Source organism: Culex pipiens, chromosome 2 (assembly GCF_016801865.2).
Source record: "Culex pipiens pallens isolate TS chromosome 2, TS_CPP_V2, whole genome shotgun sequence".
NCBI classification, from domain to species: Eukaryota; Metazoa; Arthropoda; class Insecta; order Diptera; family Culicidae; genus Culex; species Culex pipiens.
In genome coordinates, this window is record NC_068938.1 from 149,814,543 (window position 1) to 149,836,007 (window position 21,465).

Genomic DNA, 21,465 nt, shown 5'->3' on the forward strand with positions numbered 1-21,465 from the left:
TTTAGTGGTAAGTAATGGCAAGTTTTTATTGAGCAACGAAATGGCATCTAATAACAATTATTTTCTTTTTTACACAGGCATGCACAAACCAGTTGTTTGCATCTTTCATATGTTTTGTTCCAACATAATATCATTTTCTTCTTTGTAAAAATATCACACAAACGGGTTCCAGACTATACACTACGTAACTGTAACAGGATCTCTCGGACCTTCTATTCGAGAGTCGAGTATCGTTTATTCTTACTGGCTACTACTACTAACACTAATCACTAAATAGGACAGAGCAATAAAGATAGCAAACTAATCAACTACAAAGTCATATTCGACACGGTCGGTTTTGGACATTTTTGCCTTCAATCAACATTTGTTTCCAGATGAGAAGAAGATGTCCAGCTCATTCAACAGCATGAACGTCACCAGGACGCCGTAGCAGGCAAACAGCACCAGTCCGAGACGCTTTCGCAGCTTGAACTTGGCCACGTACACCGCGATGTACAGCGCGGCGATGGCGAACAAGAGGGCCACTATCGAGTACTGCATCCCGTACGAGGCGATTATGACGTACGAGTTGTTCGAACTGGCCCCGTCCGCCATCGTCCGGATGAACCACGGTAGACCTAGGGAAAATAGGATCGAGAGCGAGTTGGCCCCGAGGGCGTTCGACACTCCCATCGCTCCGTTACCTGGAATGGTTGAATGGTTAGTAAAAGGTGTTCTTGACGGAGCTTTACGGGCTGTTGCTTACCCGTCCGGATGACCAGCACGGCCGCGATGGCCTCCGGCATGCAACCGCCCATCGCGAGGAAGGTCAGCCCCATGATTGTGTCCGGAATGCCGAACGTGAACCCAATGATGGCGACCATCCAGAACACCAGGAACGAGGTCAACCCGATGAAGATTATGCACATGATGAAGGTCAGCGGGTACCAGCGGCGCATGATGAGCGGATTCGGAATCGTAAAGGTCAACACGAAGCGGATCGGCCAACTGTAGAACCACCAGAACAGACGAAGCCAGGTTTCGTTCGAAATTCTCCATAGTGTCATGTCCGGATGGTCGTCGGGATCGGGGAGGACGTGACGGGATGGAACTGTAAATCATTCAATGAAAAAGGAATTTAGGGACTGTTCTCGATTCAACTACCACCTTTAACTTACTTTGCAACTCGCCCACCTTCAATGGCTTCTCCGCCATCTGGTCGGACAAGATCGATGCCGTGGACAGCCGAATGCTGGGACGCTGCTGAATTCGCTGTGCCACCGTCGGGATCTGCAGCTTCTGGGGACTCTGTCCCTGTTCAGCAGCCTTAGCTGTGGCTTCTTCCGCCTCAGCCTGTTCATCGGCTTCGATACTCCGGATAACCCGGCCACACAGGTTCCACTTGACCTCGATGTACTTCTTGGCAAACTTCATGATTCGTTTGTTCTGGAACATCACTACGAAGTAGTTGACCAGCAGAACCATGATCACGATCGACTCGTACCAGTGGATGCGCCCATCCCAGGCAAATCCAATCAGGATCGCCACGTGGATGGCGAACACAATCGAGTCACGCGTTATGGGCCACCAGTCGAGTTGAACCGGCTGTTGAACAGAAAAACTACTATCAATATTGCTCATCACCCACCCTCACACTCAACACCAACCTTCCGCGTTGCCAGTCCGGCCACGGCGGCCACACCCAGCGTGTTGAACAGCAGCGAACCCATGATGGTTCCGATGCCCATTTCCGACTCCGCCACGAAGGTGCTGATCGTGTTGGTGAAGAACTCCGGCGTGGTTCCGGCAATCGCCATAAACGTGGCCGCCGCCACATCCTGCAATAGAAAAGGGAATTCTCAGAGTGTTTGTCTAACTAATTGCACCTCTTCAACGTGGTTTGTCAATATGGTAATGAGCGCCGTAATTAAGTCATTTCACTTAGTGTAAGTAACACTAGCAGCCGGGTAGTGATAAGTGAGTGATAAGTGTCTCTGAGAAACGGGAAAACCTTGGCTAAACGCCGGCTTTGAATTCATCAAAACATTACAATCGTATGTTTTGACGAAGATAAGCCTGAACAAACAGAATCAGTTCAAGGTGGATTAGTTTATAACCTGCCGTATAAGAAGTTGTCGAGATCACGTATTTCTTCGTATTTATCATGTTATTGGAATTCCTAAACAGCATTATATCAACTTCTGCTTAGCCAGAGGCGCAAGTAGACATTACAACCGGATTGTTATCATCAGGAAGTTATTGGCGTCAAGTGCAGTGACGATGCGTGAGATTGTTATCACTACCAACAACAACAACACACACTGATTCCAGAAAAAAAAAATCACAAAGTAGATTTAAACAATTTTCCTTAAAACCAAAATAATATTTACCCTTTAAGCAATGTAATGTAATTTTTTTTCTATATATTCAACTGTGTCTTTGTTTTCACAACAAAATCTCAAATTACAGACCAAATAAATATTTTTTTCATTCTCGGTAAAACCGGGACAAAATATAAAAATCCCGTGATCCAGGTTTCAGCATTTGGATGAAAAAGTGTTTTAAAAGGCATTTTACACGTGTCCGGTTGCTTTCCAATAATTCGTTTTCAAAATATCGATGTACCGTAATCTGGGGTGAATCGGGACTACAGTCTGAATAGGGACAGCAGTTTTTAGAGCCCTTAAAGCTTTTAAATTTGGAAATGGATATTCACATTTTGTTGGCCTGAGTCTGTTCTAACCGAAACCAACCAGAAAAATCAAAATACTGTGCTCCAACATGGTTAAAACTGCTGTCCCAATTCGCCCCATGTGTCTCGATTGACCCCAGTTTACGGTATTGACGAATTTTTTTTTCGAAATAAAAAAACTTTTCGTGGGACTGTACATTGGTACTTCATGAATTTTTTTTAATGTTTTCAACGGAGTTCAAACATGCTAAATATGATTATAAACGCAGGACAATGCATTTTAACTGGTTTTCGGTTGATTAAACTTAAATTTCCCCTGGACCCCTGTTAATTTAACCTTCAAAAATGAAGAAAACTGTGTATTTAAGCAAAAGTTTCTCTTAAACATACAATAAATGCTTGTTGTTATCAACCTAAACGCATATTTTTTTCAATTATGAGTATAAATATAGCTGTTTTCATGTTAAAAGTACCAAAAATGCTGAAGCCGTAAGAATTTATTATTAATCAAAACTATAGTTAATTGTACTTAACTGATGCATCATAATTGCAGTTTGAAATGATATTTTATAATAATAAATCAAAAACAACACATTTTTTTAAATGAACATGCGTGGTTTTATCAGCAACTGTATAAACAAATCTATTGTTTAGTTTCGGTCAACCATTTATGTAATTAATATGGAAAAAAATGCATCAACATTACTTTTTTAAATTATTTGTATGATTACAGTGGTTTTTGAAACGTTTTCTCTGATCTTTTTCGGAAATAAATGTGTTTAAATGTCTGTTAGGTTTTTTTGTTGTTTAAAGCCAAATTTGTTAACAAAACATATTTGTTCAAGATGAAAAGTGAGCAAAATCCATCTTTTATTCATTATATCTATCATTAGACCTACACAATGCATCAAAACATCAAATATCGGTTAAATTAAGTATAAAAATAACACTTTGCCTATAGTGGACCCGGGTCCACAATCGGATTATGGACCCGGGTCCACTATAGGAAAAGGGGGTCCATAACAGGCAAAAAACACTTTTTTTTCAAATGGCTATTTTTCTGCTCAAAAACAAAAAACTGATGAAACAAATACTCAAAATTGTTCAAAACACTCCAGATTCCATTATTTTGTTTAAAGAGTTATGAAAAAGTGCTTAAAATATTGAAAATTTGTGAAAAATGTGCTTCGGCTCTACTAGGGGGTCCACTTATGGTTAAAATACCCTAGAGGATGTTCCAACGCATCTTCTGAAACTTGAATTTCACTAAAGTAGTGTTTAGCTTTGGCTGCCGATGCGAAAAACCAAACGGCTAATATGCCACTCTTATGGGAAAATGCCTTGACGGAGATTTAGTGACAAACACTAAAACGCGTTTTTCTCGGAATACTTGATTTGGCATAATAGCCGAATTTTCAATTATGGGCAGTGTACAAAAGTTTTTTTTTTTTTGATTAGATAATCATTTAATTTTGGGATTAATTTTTATAAGGGAAGAGATTTTGAAATATTTGAAATTGCATTTTCAATTCTTGAAAACAAATTCAATACCATTTTTTTTTTTTTGAAATTCAATAAATTATATTTATAACAAAAATCATGCCATCTTGAAACGGTTCTTTCAAAACACCGGAGTTTAAAAAAAGAACCGCGGTGTGAGCCACGGATCGTTCGCTCTTTTCAGAGAACCGGCTCTTTGAGCGGCTCGCTCTTTTTCTGCCCACCTCTAATATTATCCTTGTTTTCCCTTAACTTGAAAATGGATGATTGGCAAATTTGCAATCTTAGTGAGAGGCTATGCAACTAAAAAAGAAATCTAAACACACAAAAATACACTGTCATTGTGTACGTCACGTTCTGTAGAATAATTGAAATAAAAATCAGTCAAACATCGATAAAATCCACAGAACGTGACCCGCAGTCCGATAATATTTGATTTGAATTCAGTTATCGCGTTTGAAGAAACCTTTCAACAAAATAAAGGAAAGAAAAAGATACGCTAATCCCGTGTCATGTTTTCCGCGCCGTTATCAGCTAAATCGGATGTGCGCCAGTCATTCGGTTGCGGATAGACCAACGCTATTCTGGGTTTGATTTCTTACAGGTTCAGAAATACTCACTGGCTGTAATAAAACACACACTTATCATGCGGTAATTGAATGCGACAACTTGTGGCCATAAATCAAACTCCAAATACTAAACCGGTTACAAAAAGGCTCACCTGAGTCAGCTTCAAATCCTCGCAGATGCATTCCACCGCTGGCAGGAAGTATTCTCCGACGACATAGGCCAGGATTGTGAAGAAGTAGATTGCGCCAATAAAGTGAAGTACTATTGCACCTTGCAACCGTTGCTCCTCTGCAAGAATTAGTACAAAGTGTGACACTCAGTAAAAGTAAGTCAACAAAACTGTCGTTCCCAGAAAAAAAAAGGAACAAAACACTCACGAGTGAAAACATCATCCGGAAGGTCGTCCATGGCGGAGCCCCCCTCGCAAAACAGTTCCACCTTGCGGCCATCCTCGAGTACTTTGTAGTTGATGCGCTGGTACGGATACCAGTGCCATGTGTTCTTCTCCAGCTCGATCCGCTCGTCCAGCGTCAGATGGGCCGGCGAGAAGCCACTGGCGGCCACGTGCTGGATGTTGACCGAGGTGTCATTGCTTTGGTAGGGAAACTTTGGCTCTAATGGATACGGTTGAGAGGGGTTTGATGAGATGGGTTTTGGACGGTAGTTTTCTGGAAGGAATGGAAAAAATAGACATCGTTGTATTTTTCAATTCTTCAATAATTTAAAAAAAAACATATGAAATCTAGAAGATGAGTTCAAGTTCCTAAAGTCAAGAAAGAATAAATTCTACAACTCGACATTTTTTAAATTGATGTCAGTAACCACGCCAATTTCATCAAGATGTGAATAGATTTTAGCTCCTTGTACACGCTCCAACCAACAGAGTTGAATTTCAGTGAATTCTTGGCAATAATTAAACATGTATAAATGCTATGAAATTATCTTAATCGGATTTACAAATTAATATAGTGACAGAAAATTCACTAAAATTGTATTCTGTCGATTGGAACGTGTTTAGGATGCCCAAATCTATCATACCTTGACGAAATTGAAGTGTTTACTGCCATGACTTCAAAAATGTCGATTTTCGTGCCATCCCTCCGACAGAAATTTGTTCTAGATTTGTCTGAGGGGACATTCACAAACACCGTAATCAATAATGATTTGCTTTTATCTTCATGTGGAAGCTTTTATTATGATCTTTCGATTGATGTATAGACCAGCTGTATATTTTTACGTTTTATATCAAGTTTTTAAAGAAAAACATTGAGCCTTGAAATCCACAAATTCGGTACACTTTTTTCTTACGATGTAAACAAACTTTTATTTTCTAAAGGAGTACATATTTGTTTTACAATAAAAATGACTTCACAAACTGAAACTCATGCTTTGTAATGTTTTATGAATGGTCTGAAAACTTTTTTGTGAAAATATCAGTTAAGTTCAGGTGTTCCACAAATGTGGAAGGCACAATAACATCCCACAACTATGGAACAGGCAATTTGGAGGCAGTGTTTCGCTGCTCTGGATAAAATAACGTCATGATTCGAAATCCGGACACTTAGTAGCATATCATATTCGTTATAGCTGGCAAAAAATCATGTAATGAGTTGGAAATGTAGAAATATCATCAGGATTTAGTATAAACGGTCAGTTTTAAGAAAATGCATGCAAAATATGTATTTTCTAACAATTTTTTATCAAAATTTGAAAATTAAAATGACTTGTTGTGCTTCGAATCCCGGACACTGTTAATAGCTGATTCGAAATCCGGACACTTTTGCTTCGAATTCCGGACACTCGTTTTTGCTAATGAATCGCACAAATTTGATCTGAAATTTTAGTGAATGGCATTCTTTAAGTCTCAAATGAGCTGTTAACATCAAAACAATTAAAATTGTATATAAAAATTAGCTAGAATTTAAGGAAATCAAAACCATAAATTTCTGCTTTGCCTTCCCGGTGCTTCGGACGCCTATGAAATATTTCACGTGAAATGTTTCGCATTTTTGGTAATCTTATAATTTTATTTTATTTTATTGTTTTGACATTGATTACAGCGTTCAAACAAACTTTAAATGAAAGTTGATGTTAGAATTCATCAAAAACCCATTTTGACAATCATAATGCGAACTTATATCCAAATTATTGATAAAACAAGATGAGGTGTCCGGGTTTCGAAGTGTCCGGGAATTCGAATCATGACGTTAGTCTTGAAATGCAGTTTTTTGTTTAAAAAGTTCTACTTTTACTACCGTCAGTGGGGGTGACTATGGGTCAAAAAACGATACACCCTTCGTAATTACTTAATAACAAAAACAATTTAAATAACATCGAAAATCTTCCAACGTAGATTTGTTCTTAGATAGTTAACTAACATTTTCCCAAAATATGGTGGATTTTGATGAACACTACCTTAAATGGCAATCGTTTGAAAATTGACCCAATCTCACCCCTTTGAGGGGGTGACATTGGGTCAAATGAAACTAAAATGATGCTCAAATACAACGATATAGTAAAAACAAGTCATCCAACAGTGTTTCTTGTTCGAGGGAATCGTATTGACATGCTAAAATATTTGAAGTAGAGATTTTCAAACATTTGGGTCCTTTTTGATCAATTCCAACAAAAAATTTAAAAAGTTGATTTTTCGAGAGGTCATTTTTGGCCAAAAACGTGCCCCAACTTTAGACAGCTGCCAAAATAACAGGATTTGTTCTAGGAACGAGATTTTTTCAGCGAAGTCATCTTAAGATGTCCCCTACACAACCCTTTTAACAGAATTCAGTTTCATTGAGAAGAATCCGAGTAATGGTAGAATCCGTAAAAAATCACTTTGACCCAATCTCACCCCCCAGACCCAATGTCACCCCCACTGACGGTAGTTAAATAACAAGAGAATGTCCAAATAAAGGTCATAAAAATAGTAGGGTCGACAGAAAAGTTTAATTTTGTGTGCTATTGACAAATTATCACAAAAAAACGAAGTTATAGCAGTCGGCCACCATTGCTAGTACCAACCACTAGTGTCTTCCTTTTTATCTACAAGGACTTCGCCGCCCTGGGCTCCTAAGTGTATGAAAGTTTGGCACGGAGCGACGGCGCCGACTACCCATATTTACATAAATAATTTTAGAGCGCCCGCCACGGGATTCAAACCGGCGACCTCTGGATTGTGAGTCCAGTGCGCGGTCCGATTGATCACACGGGCGGGACATCACAAAAGTGTTCCGAATTAATGGGATGACTGTATCGTACCAATTTAAGGTATTGTTTTGATATTGCAAAATTGCAGAATTTGTCAATGATTGAATACCACATTTTGGTATTATTTTGGTATTATACTGTTCTATCAAATTTCTGAGAAACTATGAGCGAATTTTGACCAATTTTGACAAAGACACTAATTTTGCGCTAAAATGACTTGAAACCCATAATTGTTAAAGTTGATTTTTTTAAATTATTGATGTACCCACTAATAAAATTTGTAAAATCGTTGAAATATTTCTATGCCGGGATAACCAAATATTTTGGTTAACGAGTCAATTGATAGTGTTATTAATTTTTTGGCGACTTGAATAACATTTATTTTTCAATCTTTTATGGGTAATTCTCCGCCAACTCACACAGCAGTTGCCCCAACCCCTCTTCAATTTGCGTGAAACTTTGTCCTAAGGGGTAACTTTTGTCCCTGATCACGAATCCGAAGTCCGTTTTTTGATATCTCGTGACGAAGGAGCGGTACGACCCCTTTTATTTTTGAACATGCGAAAAAAGAGGTGTTTTTCAATAATTTTTAGCCTGAAACGGTGATGAGATAGAAATTTGGTGTCAAACGAACTTTTATGTAAAATTAGACGCCCGATTTCATGGCGTACTCAGAATTCCGAAAAACGTATTTTTCATCGAAAAAAAAAACACTAAAAAAGTATTAAGAACTCTGCCATTATCCGTTACTCGACTGTAAAAAAATTTAGAACATGTCATTTTAAGGGAAATTTAATGTACTTTTCGAATCTACATTGACCCAGAAGGGTAATTTTTTCATTTAGAACATTTTTTTTTTCATTTTAAAATTTCGCGTTTTTTTCTAACTTTGCAATGTTATTAGCATTGTGTTATAATTTTCTTTCACTAACTGCAACTGCTGCACTAAAAAATGGCATTAAATACCAAATTTTGCTATTTCATGTGCACATAACAGCGACTAAAATATGTTCTTGTTTGCCTTGTAATAGATGGTAAAATACCATGAAATCATCCCAAAATCATGTATGTGGAAAACCACAGGAATATCAAAATCTGGTGATCCAAGGGCGTGGGCGTGTTCAAAATCCAGAATATCTCAACATGGTATTGAAATGGTTTTATTTTGTGGTATTATTTTACCCTTGGAATAACATCCCGGACAGACGGTGATAACAAAATTCATGCCATTTCAATAACAAATACTGTTAAAATAACAGAAAGTGTTACGGAATCTTCTTGAAAAATCCATTTTTGCATAAGGATTTAATAACAGTTCATGTTATCATAACACAAATTGTTGTTGGTCTGATATTGGGTGAAAGCCAAAAAAAAACTTGGGAATAACATTTTTTGTTATGGAAGAATACCTCGAACTGTTATTGGGATGATCGGATTAGTTGTTAAAATAACAAAAAATAATAACATAGATTTGTTCGAAGAATAACTTAAAATGTTTTTAGTCTGTTATTACAATAACAATTCAATAACAAAAAATCATAGCGACGAATAACAAATCTTGTTATAAATAACATTAAATGTATTGGCTTAGTATTTTCAAATATCAAAAAGTGTTATTCCCAACCTATTTCCGTCTGCTCGGGATATTGGTATTGTGGTGGTCTTCCACATACAAGATTATGGTATGATATCATGGTATTTTAACATCTATTACTGGGCAACCAAGGGCACTTTTTGGTCCCTGTTATTTGCCCAATACCAAAATTTTGTAGTCCTGTATTATTAACCCCTGATCGGGTAGTTAGCCCTCAATTTAGTTCCTTGAAAATTATTGGTTTGATATCGATGTTAAAAAAAATATTTTCTGTCTTAAACCTCTAACATGGTTACTCCAGAACACCACTAATTTTTGTCTTCAAAATTAAATTTCTCAGCAACCATGATTTTTTTTTCAAACTGGTTCAACCTGCGTTAGTTTAAATAGAATGTTAGCTTACGACCATTAAAATTTCATCTAATTTGATCGATCCAGTTACGAGTAATGATGAAAAACGTAAGAAATCTCGATTTTGCTCTGGGCGGGAAGGAGTTAACTATCTACGTTTAAAGAAGAAAGGTTTACACAATTGTACCTTTGTAAGCCTCAAGTTCCATTAAAGTTTATGTTTTTCTTTTGTAGTTTGTCGGACAAATTATCGATGAATTTCATATTAAAGAAACAATATTTTGATACTGTTAAACTAATCCAATCCACACTTTCACCTATCATTACTAGAAGTTTCCTTCACTTGTCATAGTTATCCGCCTTAACCTCGCCCTTGATCCCTAATCTTTAATTCCTTTTGTAATGTGCCGGCACGCTGCACTTCACCATGGTGGGAGAATCTAGCCACTCACCAGGTAATTCCTCCAACTGCCTCAGGTCAGGCACCATACAGTGAACTCCGGCGAGGGTGATGAGTAATACTGCCGCTGGAACAACATAGTCCAATCTTGAGACGCCTGCACCTCTCAAAGTCCTCATAGCTAGTTAGATCACCACCGAGCTTAGCGGTAGTTAGATGTACTTTCGTGTAAGCTCACAACAAATCGTGTAGATTATTCCTTTTAACTAATAACAGCGTTCGTACACAATAGTGTACAGGCACAATGCACAAAGCCGATGATTCACATAGCTGCTGGATGAGCTTGTAACATCTCAGAACTTTACAATAGCAACGTGGTCGACACTGAGGGAGGTTGTTACCACTGCAGATTGTGAGACTCAACAATTCTTCTTCTAATAGTTCACTAATTACTTGGCAAATGAATCTCGTAACAGTGTCAGACTCCACCAAATGCTTCGGATTTTTCCAATTTCACGAGCAGCACAACTCCCGAGCGAAAAACTCAACGTAAAATCAATTGAAACTTCAACTTCGAGTAATTTTCACACAAATAATGTCAAAAAGAAATATCCAGATCACCATCAAACTCAACACAGTCCGTCCAGTTCGAAATTCGCCGCGGTACTGACTCCAAGGCCATCGACGGGTTCGTAATTTCTGTGGCAAAATCCGAACCCCAAATCCAGTGGAAGCTCCCCTCCCCCCCCTCTTGCGGACACGAAGACCGCACACTTCCAGTAGCCCCGAAAGAGACCGGTAGCACCTTATCTCTCTCTTGCTGGCCGTTATCAATCATCGACAGATCCTCCCAGCTGACAGCAGAGCGTGCGATGAAGATTGGTGATCGAGTGATAGCCAACTCCCCCGGTAGAGAAGGTTTGGGGACTGATATGTAAAGATATTGGGCAGAAAATTGGAACCCGAACATCTCTTATTATCGACGATGTTTTATCATCAAGATAAACTACGATTATGTATGACGATTGGTGCAAAATGTGTTCATATTATTATTATTAAGTAAATACATTTCACTCACGGAAAGGAGTTCCATCTTAAATTTAACAATTCAAATTAGCTGGCTTCAAATTGGTGGAACAGTGATTTTTTTGGTTAAATTAGCTAAAATTATAGGTAAATTTACCAACTTGGGATTGGTGAAACAGCTAACCCTGATTGCTGATTTGCTATCAAAAACTGACAGCCCAAATCAAAATGACAGGAGAGATTTCACCAAAAATAATGGTGTTTCAGCACAATTTTGCCTACTTTTTACCGAAAAACTAGCTGGAACCGGCAGCATGGATTTTTTGACAGATCATCAGTTCGAGACCAACACAAAGCAAGAGAATGTCTCGTATCGTGTTTGATCCTGTTAAGCCGCTCAGATCGCGGAGTTTTGTGACGATTCTGCGTTTGAAAGTCGAAAGTGCAAGTGCAAAAGGTGGAGATGGTGCGTGAGTGAATGGATTGAAAGCCAGGAAGACTTTCTGCGGGCTGAGATCTTCAGTTGATTAGGTGAGAAGTTTTTTTTGTGTTGAGGGAAAGAGGTTAGAAGTTGAGCCTCTAATTTTTGTTTGGACGATTTCTTGGCATCCCTTTGTCGTGAACCCTTTGGCGGGGGAGGTGGAGGCTGGCGTTTGTCCACACTCCACTTTTTTTGTATGGACATCTGTCTACGTGGGGGGAGGCTGCGGGTACAGAGTGTCTAGATATAGACTGGCCAATGTTTGACAGATCCGTACGAGCAGGGCACTTTATGCCTTTGAAGCACATCAAAAAATAGAGTTAAATAATGTTAAATTACTTTAAATTAAGTGAAAGTTAATTTGAATTACATTTGGTTGAATTTAGAAAAAAATAGAATTCAGTTAAATTAAGTTAAATTGATTAAATTTTGTTAAAATCAGTAAAATTTTGATAAATGTAATTAAATTTAGTTAAATCATGATTAATTAAAAATCAAGTAAAATTAAGTGAAGTTAAGTTCAGTATAATTAAACTGAACATAGTAAAAATGAAATTAATTTAGTCAAGTGTGGTTATATCTAGAAATTTTTGTTAAATTTAATTAAACTAAGATACATTTTTTGAAATTTCGTTACATTTGGTAGAATTTAGTTCAATTGTTGTTAAAAGTTGTTTGGTAAAATTAAGTTAAATTAAGTTAAATTAAGTTAAATTAAGTTAAATTAAGTTAAATTAAGTTAAATTAAGTTAAATTAAAGTCAATAAAGTTAAATTAAGTTAAATTAAGTAAAATTAAAGTCAATAAAGTTAAATTAAGTTAAATTAAGTTACATTAAGTTGAATTAAGTTAAATTCAGTTGAATTCAGTTGAATTCAGTTAAATTAAGTTAAATTAAGTAAAATTAAGTTAAATTAAGTTAAATTCAGTTGAATTCAGTTAAATTAAGTTAAATTAAGTTAAATTAAGTTAAATTCAGTGTAATTCAGTTAAATTCAGTTAAATTCAGTTAAATTCAAATAAATTCAGTTAAATTAAGTTAAAATAAGTTAAATTAAGTCAAATTAAGTTAAATTAAGTTAAATTAAATTAAATTAAGTTAAATTCAGTTAAATTAAGTTAAATTAAAGTCAATTAAGTTAAATTAGGTTAAATAAAGTTAAATTAAGTTAAATTAAGTTAAATTAAGTTAAATTAAGTTAAATTAAGTTAAATTAAGTTAAATTAAGTTAAATCAAGTTAAATTAAGTTAAATTAAGTTAAATAAAGTTAAATTCAGTTAAATTCAGTTAAATTCAGTTAAATTAAGTTAAATTAAGTTAAATTAAGTTAAATTAAGAAAAAACAACCAATTTTTTTAGGATTTTTAACCGAAATTTAGTAAGATTCACGATAAACCTTCTTTCCGTGCTGACGTTTTCGTATAAATGAAATTTAAAGACCGAATGTTGAAAATGTTCATGCAGTCTTTGAAAATGTCTTATTACACTGACCAACAAAATTTCTGCGCAGGCTCAACTCGACTCCAACTGTCTTAATATTTTTGAAAAATTCAAAGTGCACGTGTTTCTGGGGACACCAAACTTCATGCTTCCCCTAGAGTTGAGCCTGCACAGTTATTTTTGTCATTTTGTATAGGTCTGTGTTTTACGTCGTTTCATGAATATTAAAAAAACCCATTGATGAATATAACAGGATCTAGCAATACAGTAAAAAATATGAGATCTTGAGTGAAATCACTTTTTGTTAGAGATCTTTATGGATTTAGAAGAAAATGGCATTTGAAAATATAGCAACCCTGTCGAATGTTACGAGTACTTAAGTGCAATTTCTATGTCTATTTGGCGTAAATTTTGATGAGACATATTTATTTGTTGGACAATTTTTCGAATTATTTGACTGATATATCAATGCGTTTATCAAACATACTTTCATTTAACATATTTATTTGAATACAATTTCAAGAGCTTGTTTTCAGAAAGTTTGCTTCATAATTGTATCTTCCTTTGAATTCCACGGTTATTTCACTAGATATATTTTCGCACTTTCGGAACGCTATGTAATACACTCCTTTGTGGTATTGGCGCATGTTATAAATGGAAGTCATGGTAATGTTGTCACAGCTATTAAAAATCAACGTTTTAATATACCGTAAACTGGGGTGACTTTGATAGTCCGGGGTGACTTTGATAGGTTTTTTAAATGCCCGTCAAAGCAATATCTCAACATGTTTGAGAATTTTGAGTATATGTAAGCATTAAGGGATAGCTTATTATCGAACATATATGCAAAAATGTGACTGTTACATTGGATGTATCAAATTTAGTGGCCAAATCAAACTTCTATCAATGTCACCCCGGGCTATCATAGTCACCAAAGTTTACGGTAATCCAAACATTGGCACAGTGTTCGAACAATATTGTCATCTACGTTTGGCATTTCATCCAACTGAACCCGGGCAAGATTTGGACATGACCTTATAAATGAATCGAGCAGCTCATTCGGGATATCGCAACGACTTAGTTCTAAATTTACTATCTTCGTAGAGTACACTCCAAAAATCATTTTCTCGCAATCGTTCCCCACCGAATCAAGCTTTAGCGATTTTAGACGTTGCAGTTGAGCGATTTCAGCGAAAAAATCCGACCAGCTCTCAACTTCACAAGAGCGCAACTCCAGTACACGTATGTTTGGAAAGTGTTTGATCCAACGCAGAGTCTGCTCCGAAGCTGTTAGTGATAGTCTTTGGAGATTTCGATGCGCCAAATTTGAAAATTTTAAGGTTCCATTAAAATGAGGCTTCTGTAGACAATAAATGCGTATCGCTTTAAGATTCGGCATAAGGCCAGTAAATGAAACCTTAGATGGTAGATTCTCATGAAATCCGATGGTAATTCCATTCAAATTCGGCAAATTCTGTCCTACCTCACAAAGTGCCTGAAATAAAGAGAAAGCTTTACACTTAATGTGTTTCAAACAAAATGAAAGCATACCTTATCCGAAGAGAGACACGAGTTAAGCTTTTCAACCGTAGGTTGCTTTAGATTCATGTAGGTGAGCAGCTCATTTCCGCGACAACTAGTTGTAATTAACTTTAAACGTAACCCTTCGATGTTAACCTGGCCATGGTCTTCGTTTCGTACATACACTTATGGTACTCGGGTCTATATGACCCAGAAATGTTTTTGGCTGCCAAAATTCGGAACCTTGACCGATTTTGGATGTCTTGACCGCAAATGAAAGGTTAGAATGTCTACTTTGCGATTCCGACTGGCAGAACCGGTTTTGGGCACTGTGGCCACTGGGAACCTGCTACAACCGAAAAAAGTCCTTTTTGAGGCCCCGACTTTGAGGACCTGTATCTCCGGAACGATAACACATAGCGGGTTGCTTCCAGTTGCATTTGACGGGTAATAACCTCAACTTTAAGCTCCCGTAGAGATGATTTGTCAAAAGTGGACACCGGTTCCGTTAACCCGGAACATCCGAAAAACATGATTTTTTCAGCTTTTGTTATAAAATCAACACATTAGTAAATTTTTTCAACCGGATTTTTTGTAAATCATTACATACGCACACTACATACTACCCCTGACTGTTTGGAATCGTTCCGGCCAACTGTGGCCAATCCGGAACCGGTTCCAGGGTACCACCAAAACGGTTCCAATAATGGTATCGCTAGAAACCCGTCATGTTGCATATCAAACTTCATGAAATTGAAAATTATGACCATCTGAGGTCATGCCGATATCCTCTGACTCAACCTGGTCATGCTGGAACCGGTTACCGGTGGCCAGTGGGGGACACTTCCGGAGTATGCAGGAAGGCATATCATGCGACATATCAAACGTCATGAAATTGAAAATTATGACCATCTGAGGTCATGCCGATATCCTCTGACTCATCCTGGTCACGCCGGAACCGGTTACCGGTGGCCACTGGGGGACACTTCCGGAGTATGCAGGGAAGCATATCATGCGACATATCAAACTTCATGAAATAGAAAATTATGACCATCTGAGGTCATGCCGATATCCTCTGACCCAACCTGGTCACTCCGGAACCGGTTACCGGTGGCCACTGGGGGACAATTCCGGAGTATGCAGGGAAGCATATCATGCGACATATCAAACTTCATGAAATTGAAAATAATGACCATCTAAGGTCATGCCAATATCCTATGACCCAACCTGGTCACGCCGGAACCGGTTACCGGAGGCCACTGGGGGACACTGCCGGAGTATGCAAAGAACCCTACCATGCGACGTATCAAACTTCATGAAATAGAAAATAATGACCATCTAAGGTCATGCCAATATCCTATGACCCAACCTGGTCACGCCGGAACCGGTTACTGGTGGCCACTGGGGGACACTTCCGGAGTATGCAGGGAAGCATATCATGCGACATATCAAACGTCATGAAATTGAAAATTATGACCATCTAAGGTCATGCCAATATCCTAAGACCCAACCTGGTCACGCCGGAACCGGTTACCGGTGGCCACTGGGGGACACTTCCGGAGTATGCAAAGAACCCTACCATGCGACGTATCAAACTTCATGAAATAGAAAATTATAACCATCTAAGGTCATGCCAATATCCTATGACCCAACGTGGTCACGCCGGAACCGGTTACCGGAGGCCACTGGGGGACACTGCCGGATATCGGCATGACCTTAGATCAGTGGTCCTCAGCCAGCTGATCATCGCGGGCTAATTTGGAAATTTGCCCCAGAGTCGTGGGCAACATGTAAAATATAAATAAAAAATAAGTTGTGGAGTAGAATAGTTTGAAATTGAAATTTTGACAAACAACTAAATTTTTGACAACATAGAAATTGTCACCAATTATACATAATCAATTGAAAAAAATTCAACATTCTTCATACATTTTTCTCATCATATTTCATGTTTTAAAATACAGTGGACTCTCTGGCTGTCGATCTTCTCGATATCAATATTGCTCCAGATGTCAATAATTTTTCAGTCCCTTCAAATAGATTGCTTTGATTTTTCATTCTATAATTTGATAACTCCCGCTCTCGACGGTCCCTTCAATATTGACAACGAGAGAGTCCACTGTATAATTGTTGTACAATTCGACAGTATTTCACTTAAAAAATATATATTTTTTTTTGTTATATTTATAATAACTTATTTTTGTTGATAATTATTTTCTTGGTTTTGCGTACACATTTGGTTTGATTGTTCTATTTAAGCTTTGAACGTTTTGCTAATTTTTTCAATGATTTTTTGAGTGAATTTTGAAGTAACAGTAATAAGTTTTGAATTATTCGTATGTTATAGGAAAAAAATCATATTTTTTGAAATTTAGAAGTTTATTTTGCTTCGAAAAATTTGTATTATTGAACAAGTTAAAAAAAGTGTTTTTTCAATGATTTTGAAATTTTTTAAGATCTTTTCGTACGAAGTATAATATTTTCGTTTCATTTTGAATCATAAGGGCACAAAAAACAAAAAAAAAATCAAAAATATAATCAAATAGAATTTTTATGTTCTGTCGATTTTTTAGGATAACAAATTTGAACCAAAAAATATTGGCTCGGAATTCATATTTTATAATTTCTTGATTCAATATTTCTAACAAGTTTTAGTCAGAAAGTGATCTGATGTTTAGAACTGTTGGATATTGATTTATTCTTAGTATTTTTAGCAATGTGATTCCCAGATAATACAAAGTTTTTGTCACACTATCACATTCATAATTTTATATTTTTAAAGGAATGAATGTTTCATATTAATTATTTCCAAATTTAGAAATTTAATCGTTTTATAAATTCTTCAGGAAAATAATGCACCACCAGTTTAATACTTCCCACGATCTTATAATTATTGTAGAAACCAGAAATCAATTATGGTTATTTCGTCAAAAAAACATATTTATTCTTTTTAAAGAAACTTAGTCCATGATTTCTCTTGCGAACTTCATATGAGAATGCAAAGTGGGCCGGATTCCAAAATAATTTCAAAACCATCCCGAAGGCCGTACAGAAGACCTCGGTAAGCCACATACGGCCCGCAGGCCGCATTTTGGTGACCACCGCCTTAGATGGTTATAATTTTCAAATTCATGAAATTTGATGCGTCGCATGATATGCTTCTCTGCATACTCCGGAAGTGTCCCCCAGTGGCCTCCGGTTCCGGCGTGACCAGGTTGGGTCAGAGGATATCGGCATGACCTTAGATGGTCATAATTTTCTATTTCATGAAGTTTGATATGTCGCATGATATGCTTCCTTGCATACTCCGTAAGTGTCCCCCCGTGTCCACCGGTAACTGGTTCCGGCGTGACCAGGTTGGGTAATAGGATATTGGCATGACCTTAGATGGTTATAATTTTCTATTTCATGAAGTTTGATACGTCGCATGGTAGGGTTCTTTGCATACTCCGTAAGTGTCCCCCAGTGGCCACCTGTAACCGGTTCCGGAGTGACCACGTTGGGTCATAGGATATTGGCATGACCTCAGATGGTCATAATTTACAATTTCATGAAGTTTGATACGTCGCATGATATGCTTCCTAGCATACTCCGTAAGTGTCCCCCAGTGGCCACCGGTAACCGGTTCCGGCGTGACCAGGGTTATTCAGAGGATATCGGCATGACCTTAGATGGTCATAATTTTCAATTTCATGAAGTTTGATATGTCGCATGATATGCTTCCTTGCATACTCCGTAAGTGTCCCCCCGTGTCCACCGGTAACCGGTTCCGGTGTGACCAGGTTGGGTCATAGGATATTGGCATGACCTTAGATGGTCATAATTTTCAATTTCATGAAGTTTGATACGTCGCATGGTAGGGTTCTTTGCATACTCCGGCAGTGTCCCCCAGTGGCCTCCGGTAACCGGTTCCGGCGTGACCAGGTTGGGTCATAGGATATTGGCATGACCTTAGATGGTCATAATTTTCAATTTCATGAAGTTTGATATGTCGCATGATATGCTTCCCTGCATACTCCGGAATTGTCCCCCAGTGGCCACCGGTAACCGGTTCCGGAGTGACCAGGTTGGGTCAGAGGATATCGGCATGACCTCAGATGGTCATAATTTTCTATTTCATGAAGTTTGATATGTCGCATGATATGCTTCCCTGCATACTCCGGAAGTGTCCCCCAGTGGCCACCGGTAACCGGTTCTGGCGTGACCACGATGAGTCAGAGGATATCGGCATGACCTCAGATGGTCATAATTTTCAATTTCATGACGTTTGATATGTCGCATGATATGCCTTCCTGCATACTCCGGAAGTGTCCCCCACTGGCCACCGGTAACCGGTTCCAGCATGACCAGGTTGAGTCAGAGGATATCGGCATGACCTCAGATGGTCATAATTTTCAATTTCATGAAGTTTGATATGCAACATGACGGGTTTCTAGCGATACCATTATTGGAACCGTTTTGGTGGTACCCTGGAACCGGTTCCGGATTGGCCACAGTTGGCCGGAACGATTCCAAACAGTCAGGGGTAGTATGTAGTGTGCGTATGTAATGATTTACAAAAAATCCGGTTGAAAAAATTGACTAATGTGTTGATTTTATAACAAAAGCTGAAAAAATCATGTTTTTCGGATGTTCCGGGTTAACGGAACCGGTGTCCACTTTTGACAAATCATCTCTACGGGAGCTTAAAGTTGAGGTTATTACCCGTCAAATGCAACTGGAAGCAACCCGCTATGTGTTATCGTTCCGGAGATACAGGTCCTCAAAGTCGGGGCCTCAAAAAGGACTTTTTTCGGTTGTAGCAGGTTCCCAGTGGCCACAGTGCCCAAAACCGGTTCTGCCAGTCGGAATCGCAAAGTAGACATTCTAACCTTTCATTTGCGGCCAAGACATCCAAAATCGGTCAAGGTTCCGAATTTTGGCAGCCAAAAACATTTCTGGGTCATATAGACCCGAGTACCATAAGTGTGACTTTTTTTCTGGGGGGCACTTCCGGTGGCCACCGGAAGTCCATTTTTGGCTCAAATGTGTGTCTTGGTAAGATACACAAAGTCATAAAATTTCAGCTCTGTAAGTGCCAAAGGTCAAAAGTTACGATAACTTTTATCATGCTCTTGGGTCATATAGACCCGAAGACCATGCCCGGGTTAAACGTTTCGCTCAAGAAATCGCCTTCCACACCAATTACCGTCAATTCTTTCAACGTTTCTTTTATTGCAACAATGAAGTTGATTACGTCACTCGTGGTGATCTCCTTTTCTGATCGATTTGGGATTTCCAAGCGAAAATATTTCAAATTTCTTTTAGAATATCCAGCAGATCGCTCAGAAGAAGCTTGTAGTTCCACATATCCAGCGTGTTCAAATGCGCTCCAATCTGAGGCCACCACCGGTTGATGTCGATGAATCTTTCACCAAGAAGGGAAAGCTGGGTAAATCTGACCGGTGACTTGGTAAGCTGTTTGACTGAGCTAGTTTGCGGACCAAGAGTTCGATCGCGCAATTGGACTCTGAATTTGTGCACCAAAGAAAAACTCCCAATGATGATCTGGTTCCAACGACGACAGGTTAGTCGAGCTTGAGATAGTTCAGCGGAATTTAAGTACTTGAAAATTGTCGTCCAAATTTCTGGAGGAATTTTCGTTACAGAGTCTCCCTCGGCTGCACTTTCGTTCGAAATAAGTCTTTTGCGAAAAGCCATCGTGCTTGATCCAAATCTACCGTTTCAATGAGAAAGTATCAATAACAATTAGCATATTTTATACAAACTTTACAGTTGAGTAGCGGTTAGCAACATCTTGGTATCGAAACAGTAAACTAAGTTAAACTTGCGATATAGAATGTAGCAAACATAATCCAAAACATATTTGGTTTTCGATAACAATGCTTGCACAGCTAGAGTCAACTAGTATCGAAACATGAATAAACAGATCTCTTCATTGGCAATGACTGTTAAGAGCGAGTCCACGAGCAAAGCATACCCATCTCGCATCGACCTCAGCAATCTGCCTGAAATTTTCAGCGGTTGTTTGTACATATAAAACTACCATCTGGCCAAAATATGAGCACTCTAGGTCAACGGGAAGTGGGGCAAATCGGGACACAAAGTTTGAAGGTTCAAAAACGTCAAAAATCTTAAAAAGGTTAGGCAAAATTCAATTTAATTTCAAAATTCAAAATGCATCGGAAAGGGCTTAAACAATGCAACAAAATGCAGGGAGAAGCATCCCAATTGGTTAAATCTAAAGGGAGTTATTGGAATTTTAGTGAAAAAATAGCATAATTTTCAAACTCAAATAAAAACGTGTTTCATCCAGATATCAACTCGGTTCGACCTGCGGCTTAAAGGGGACATCTGGGACTACCATCTGAGACTGAGAACGCTTTGGGTAAGGCAGTTTAACATATTAAATAGATACTTTTTCTTTTAGTGATTTTTTTGGTTGTAAATTTTTGCTCGGGGGACCCCTTAGACCAAATTTTCCGGTGGTAATTTTATCATATTCGTGTTCCTGAGACAATTTCACAATATAAACATGCATAAAAAGGTTTATTTTCATCCATTTGAGCTCTTTAAAAAATGAAAATTGAAAAAAATCTTCGATTCACATTTATCAAAATCAAGTTCGTTTCCAAGAATACTAGATTGCCAGAAAAAAAGCAGCCTCTTTTTTTTGAACTTTCATTTTTTAAAGGGTTAAAA

The 21,465-nt window shown here is 37.9% G+C and overlaps 1 protein-coding gene across 1 annotated transcript; it reads right to left on the reverse strand.

Annotated features, from left to right (window-relative positions):
* Positions 1-11,058, reverse strand: LOC120421479 (sodium/potassium/calcium exchanger 3-like). Its single transcript, XM_039584696.2, has 7 exons — positions 10,346-11,058; positions 5,119-5,409; positions 4,893-5,029; positions 1,647-1,817; positions 1,158-1,584; positions 746-1,090; positions 1-683 (listed from the first exon to the last, which is right to left on the reverse strand). The coding sequence occupies exons 1-7, from the start codon at positions 10,470-10,472 to the stop codon at positions 358-360; spliced, it is 1,824 nt and encodes a 607-aa protein (XP_039440630.1). The 5' UTR covers positions 10,473-11,058; the 3' UTR covers positions 1-357.
* Positions 11,059-21,465: the final 10,407 nt, after the last annotated feature.

What these genes read in the sequence shown, in the direction of transcription:
- LOC120421479 (XM_039584696.2), bottom strand. Translation starts at nt 10,472, where the DNA reads ATGAGGACTTTGAGAGGTGCAGGCGTCTCAAGATTGGACTATGTTGTT. An exon ending in GAAGGTGGGCGAGTTGCAAA is followed by an intron (nt 1,091 to 1,157) that starts GTAAGTTAAAGG and finishes AATGATTTACAG; the next exon opens with TTCCATCCCGTCACGTCCTC. An exon ending in CGTGCTGGTCATCCGGACGG is followed by an intron (nt 684 to 745) that starts GTAAGCAACAGC and finishes CAACCATTCCAG; the next exon opens with GTAACGGAGCGATGGGAGTG.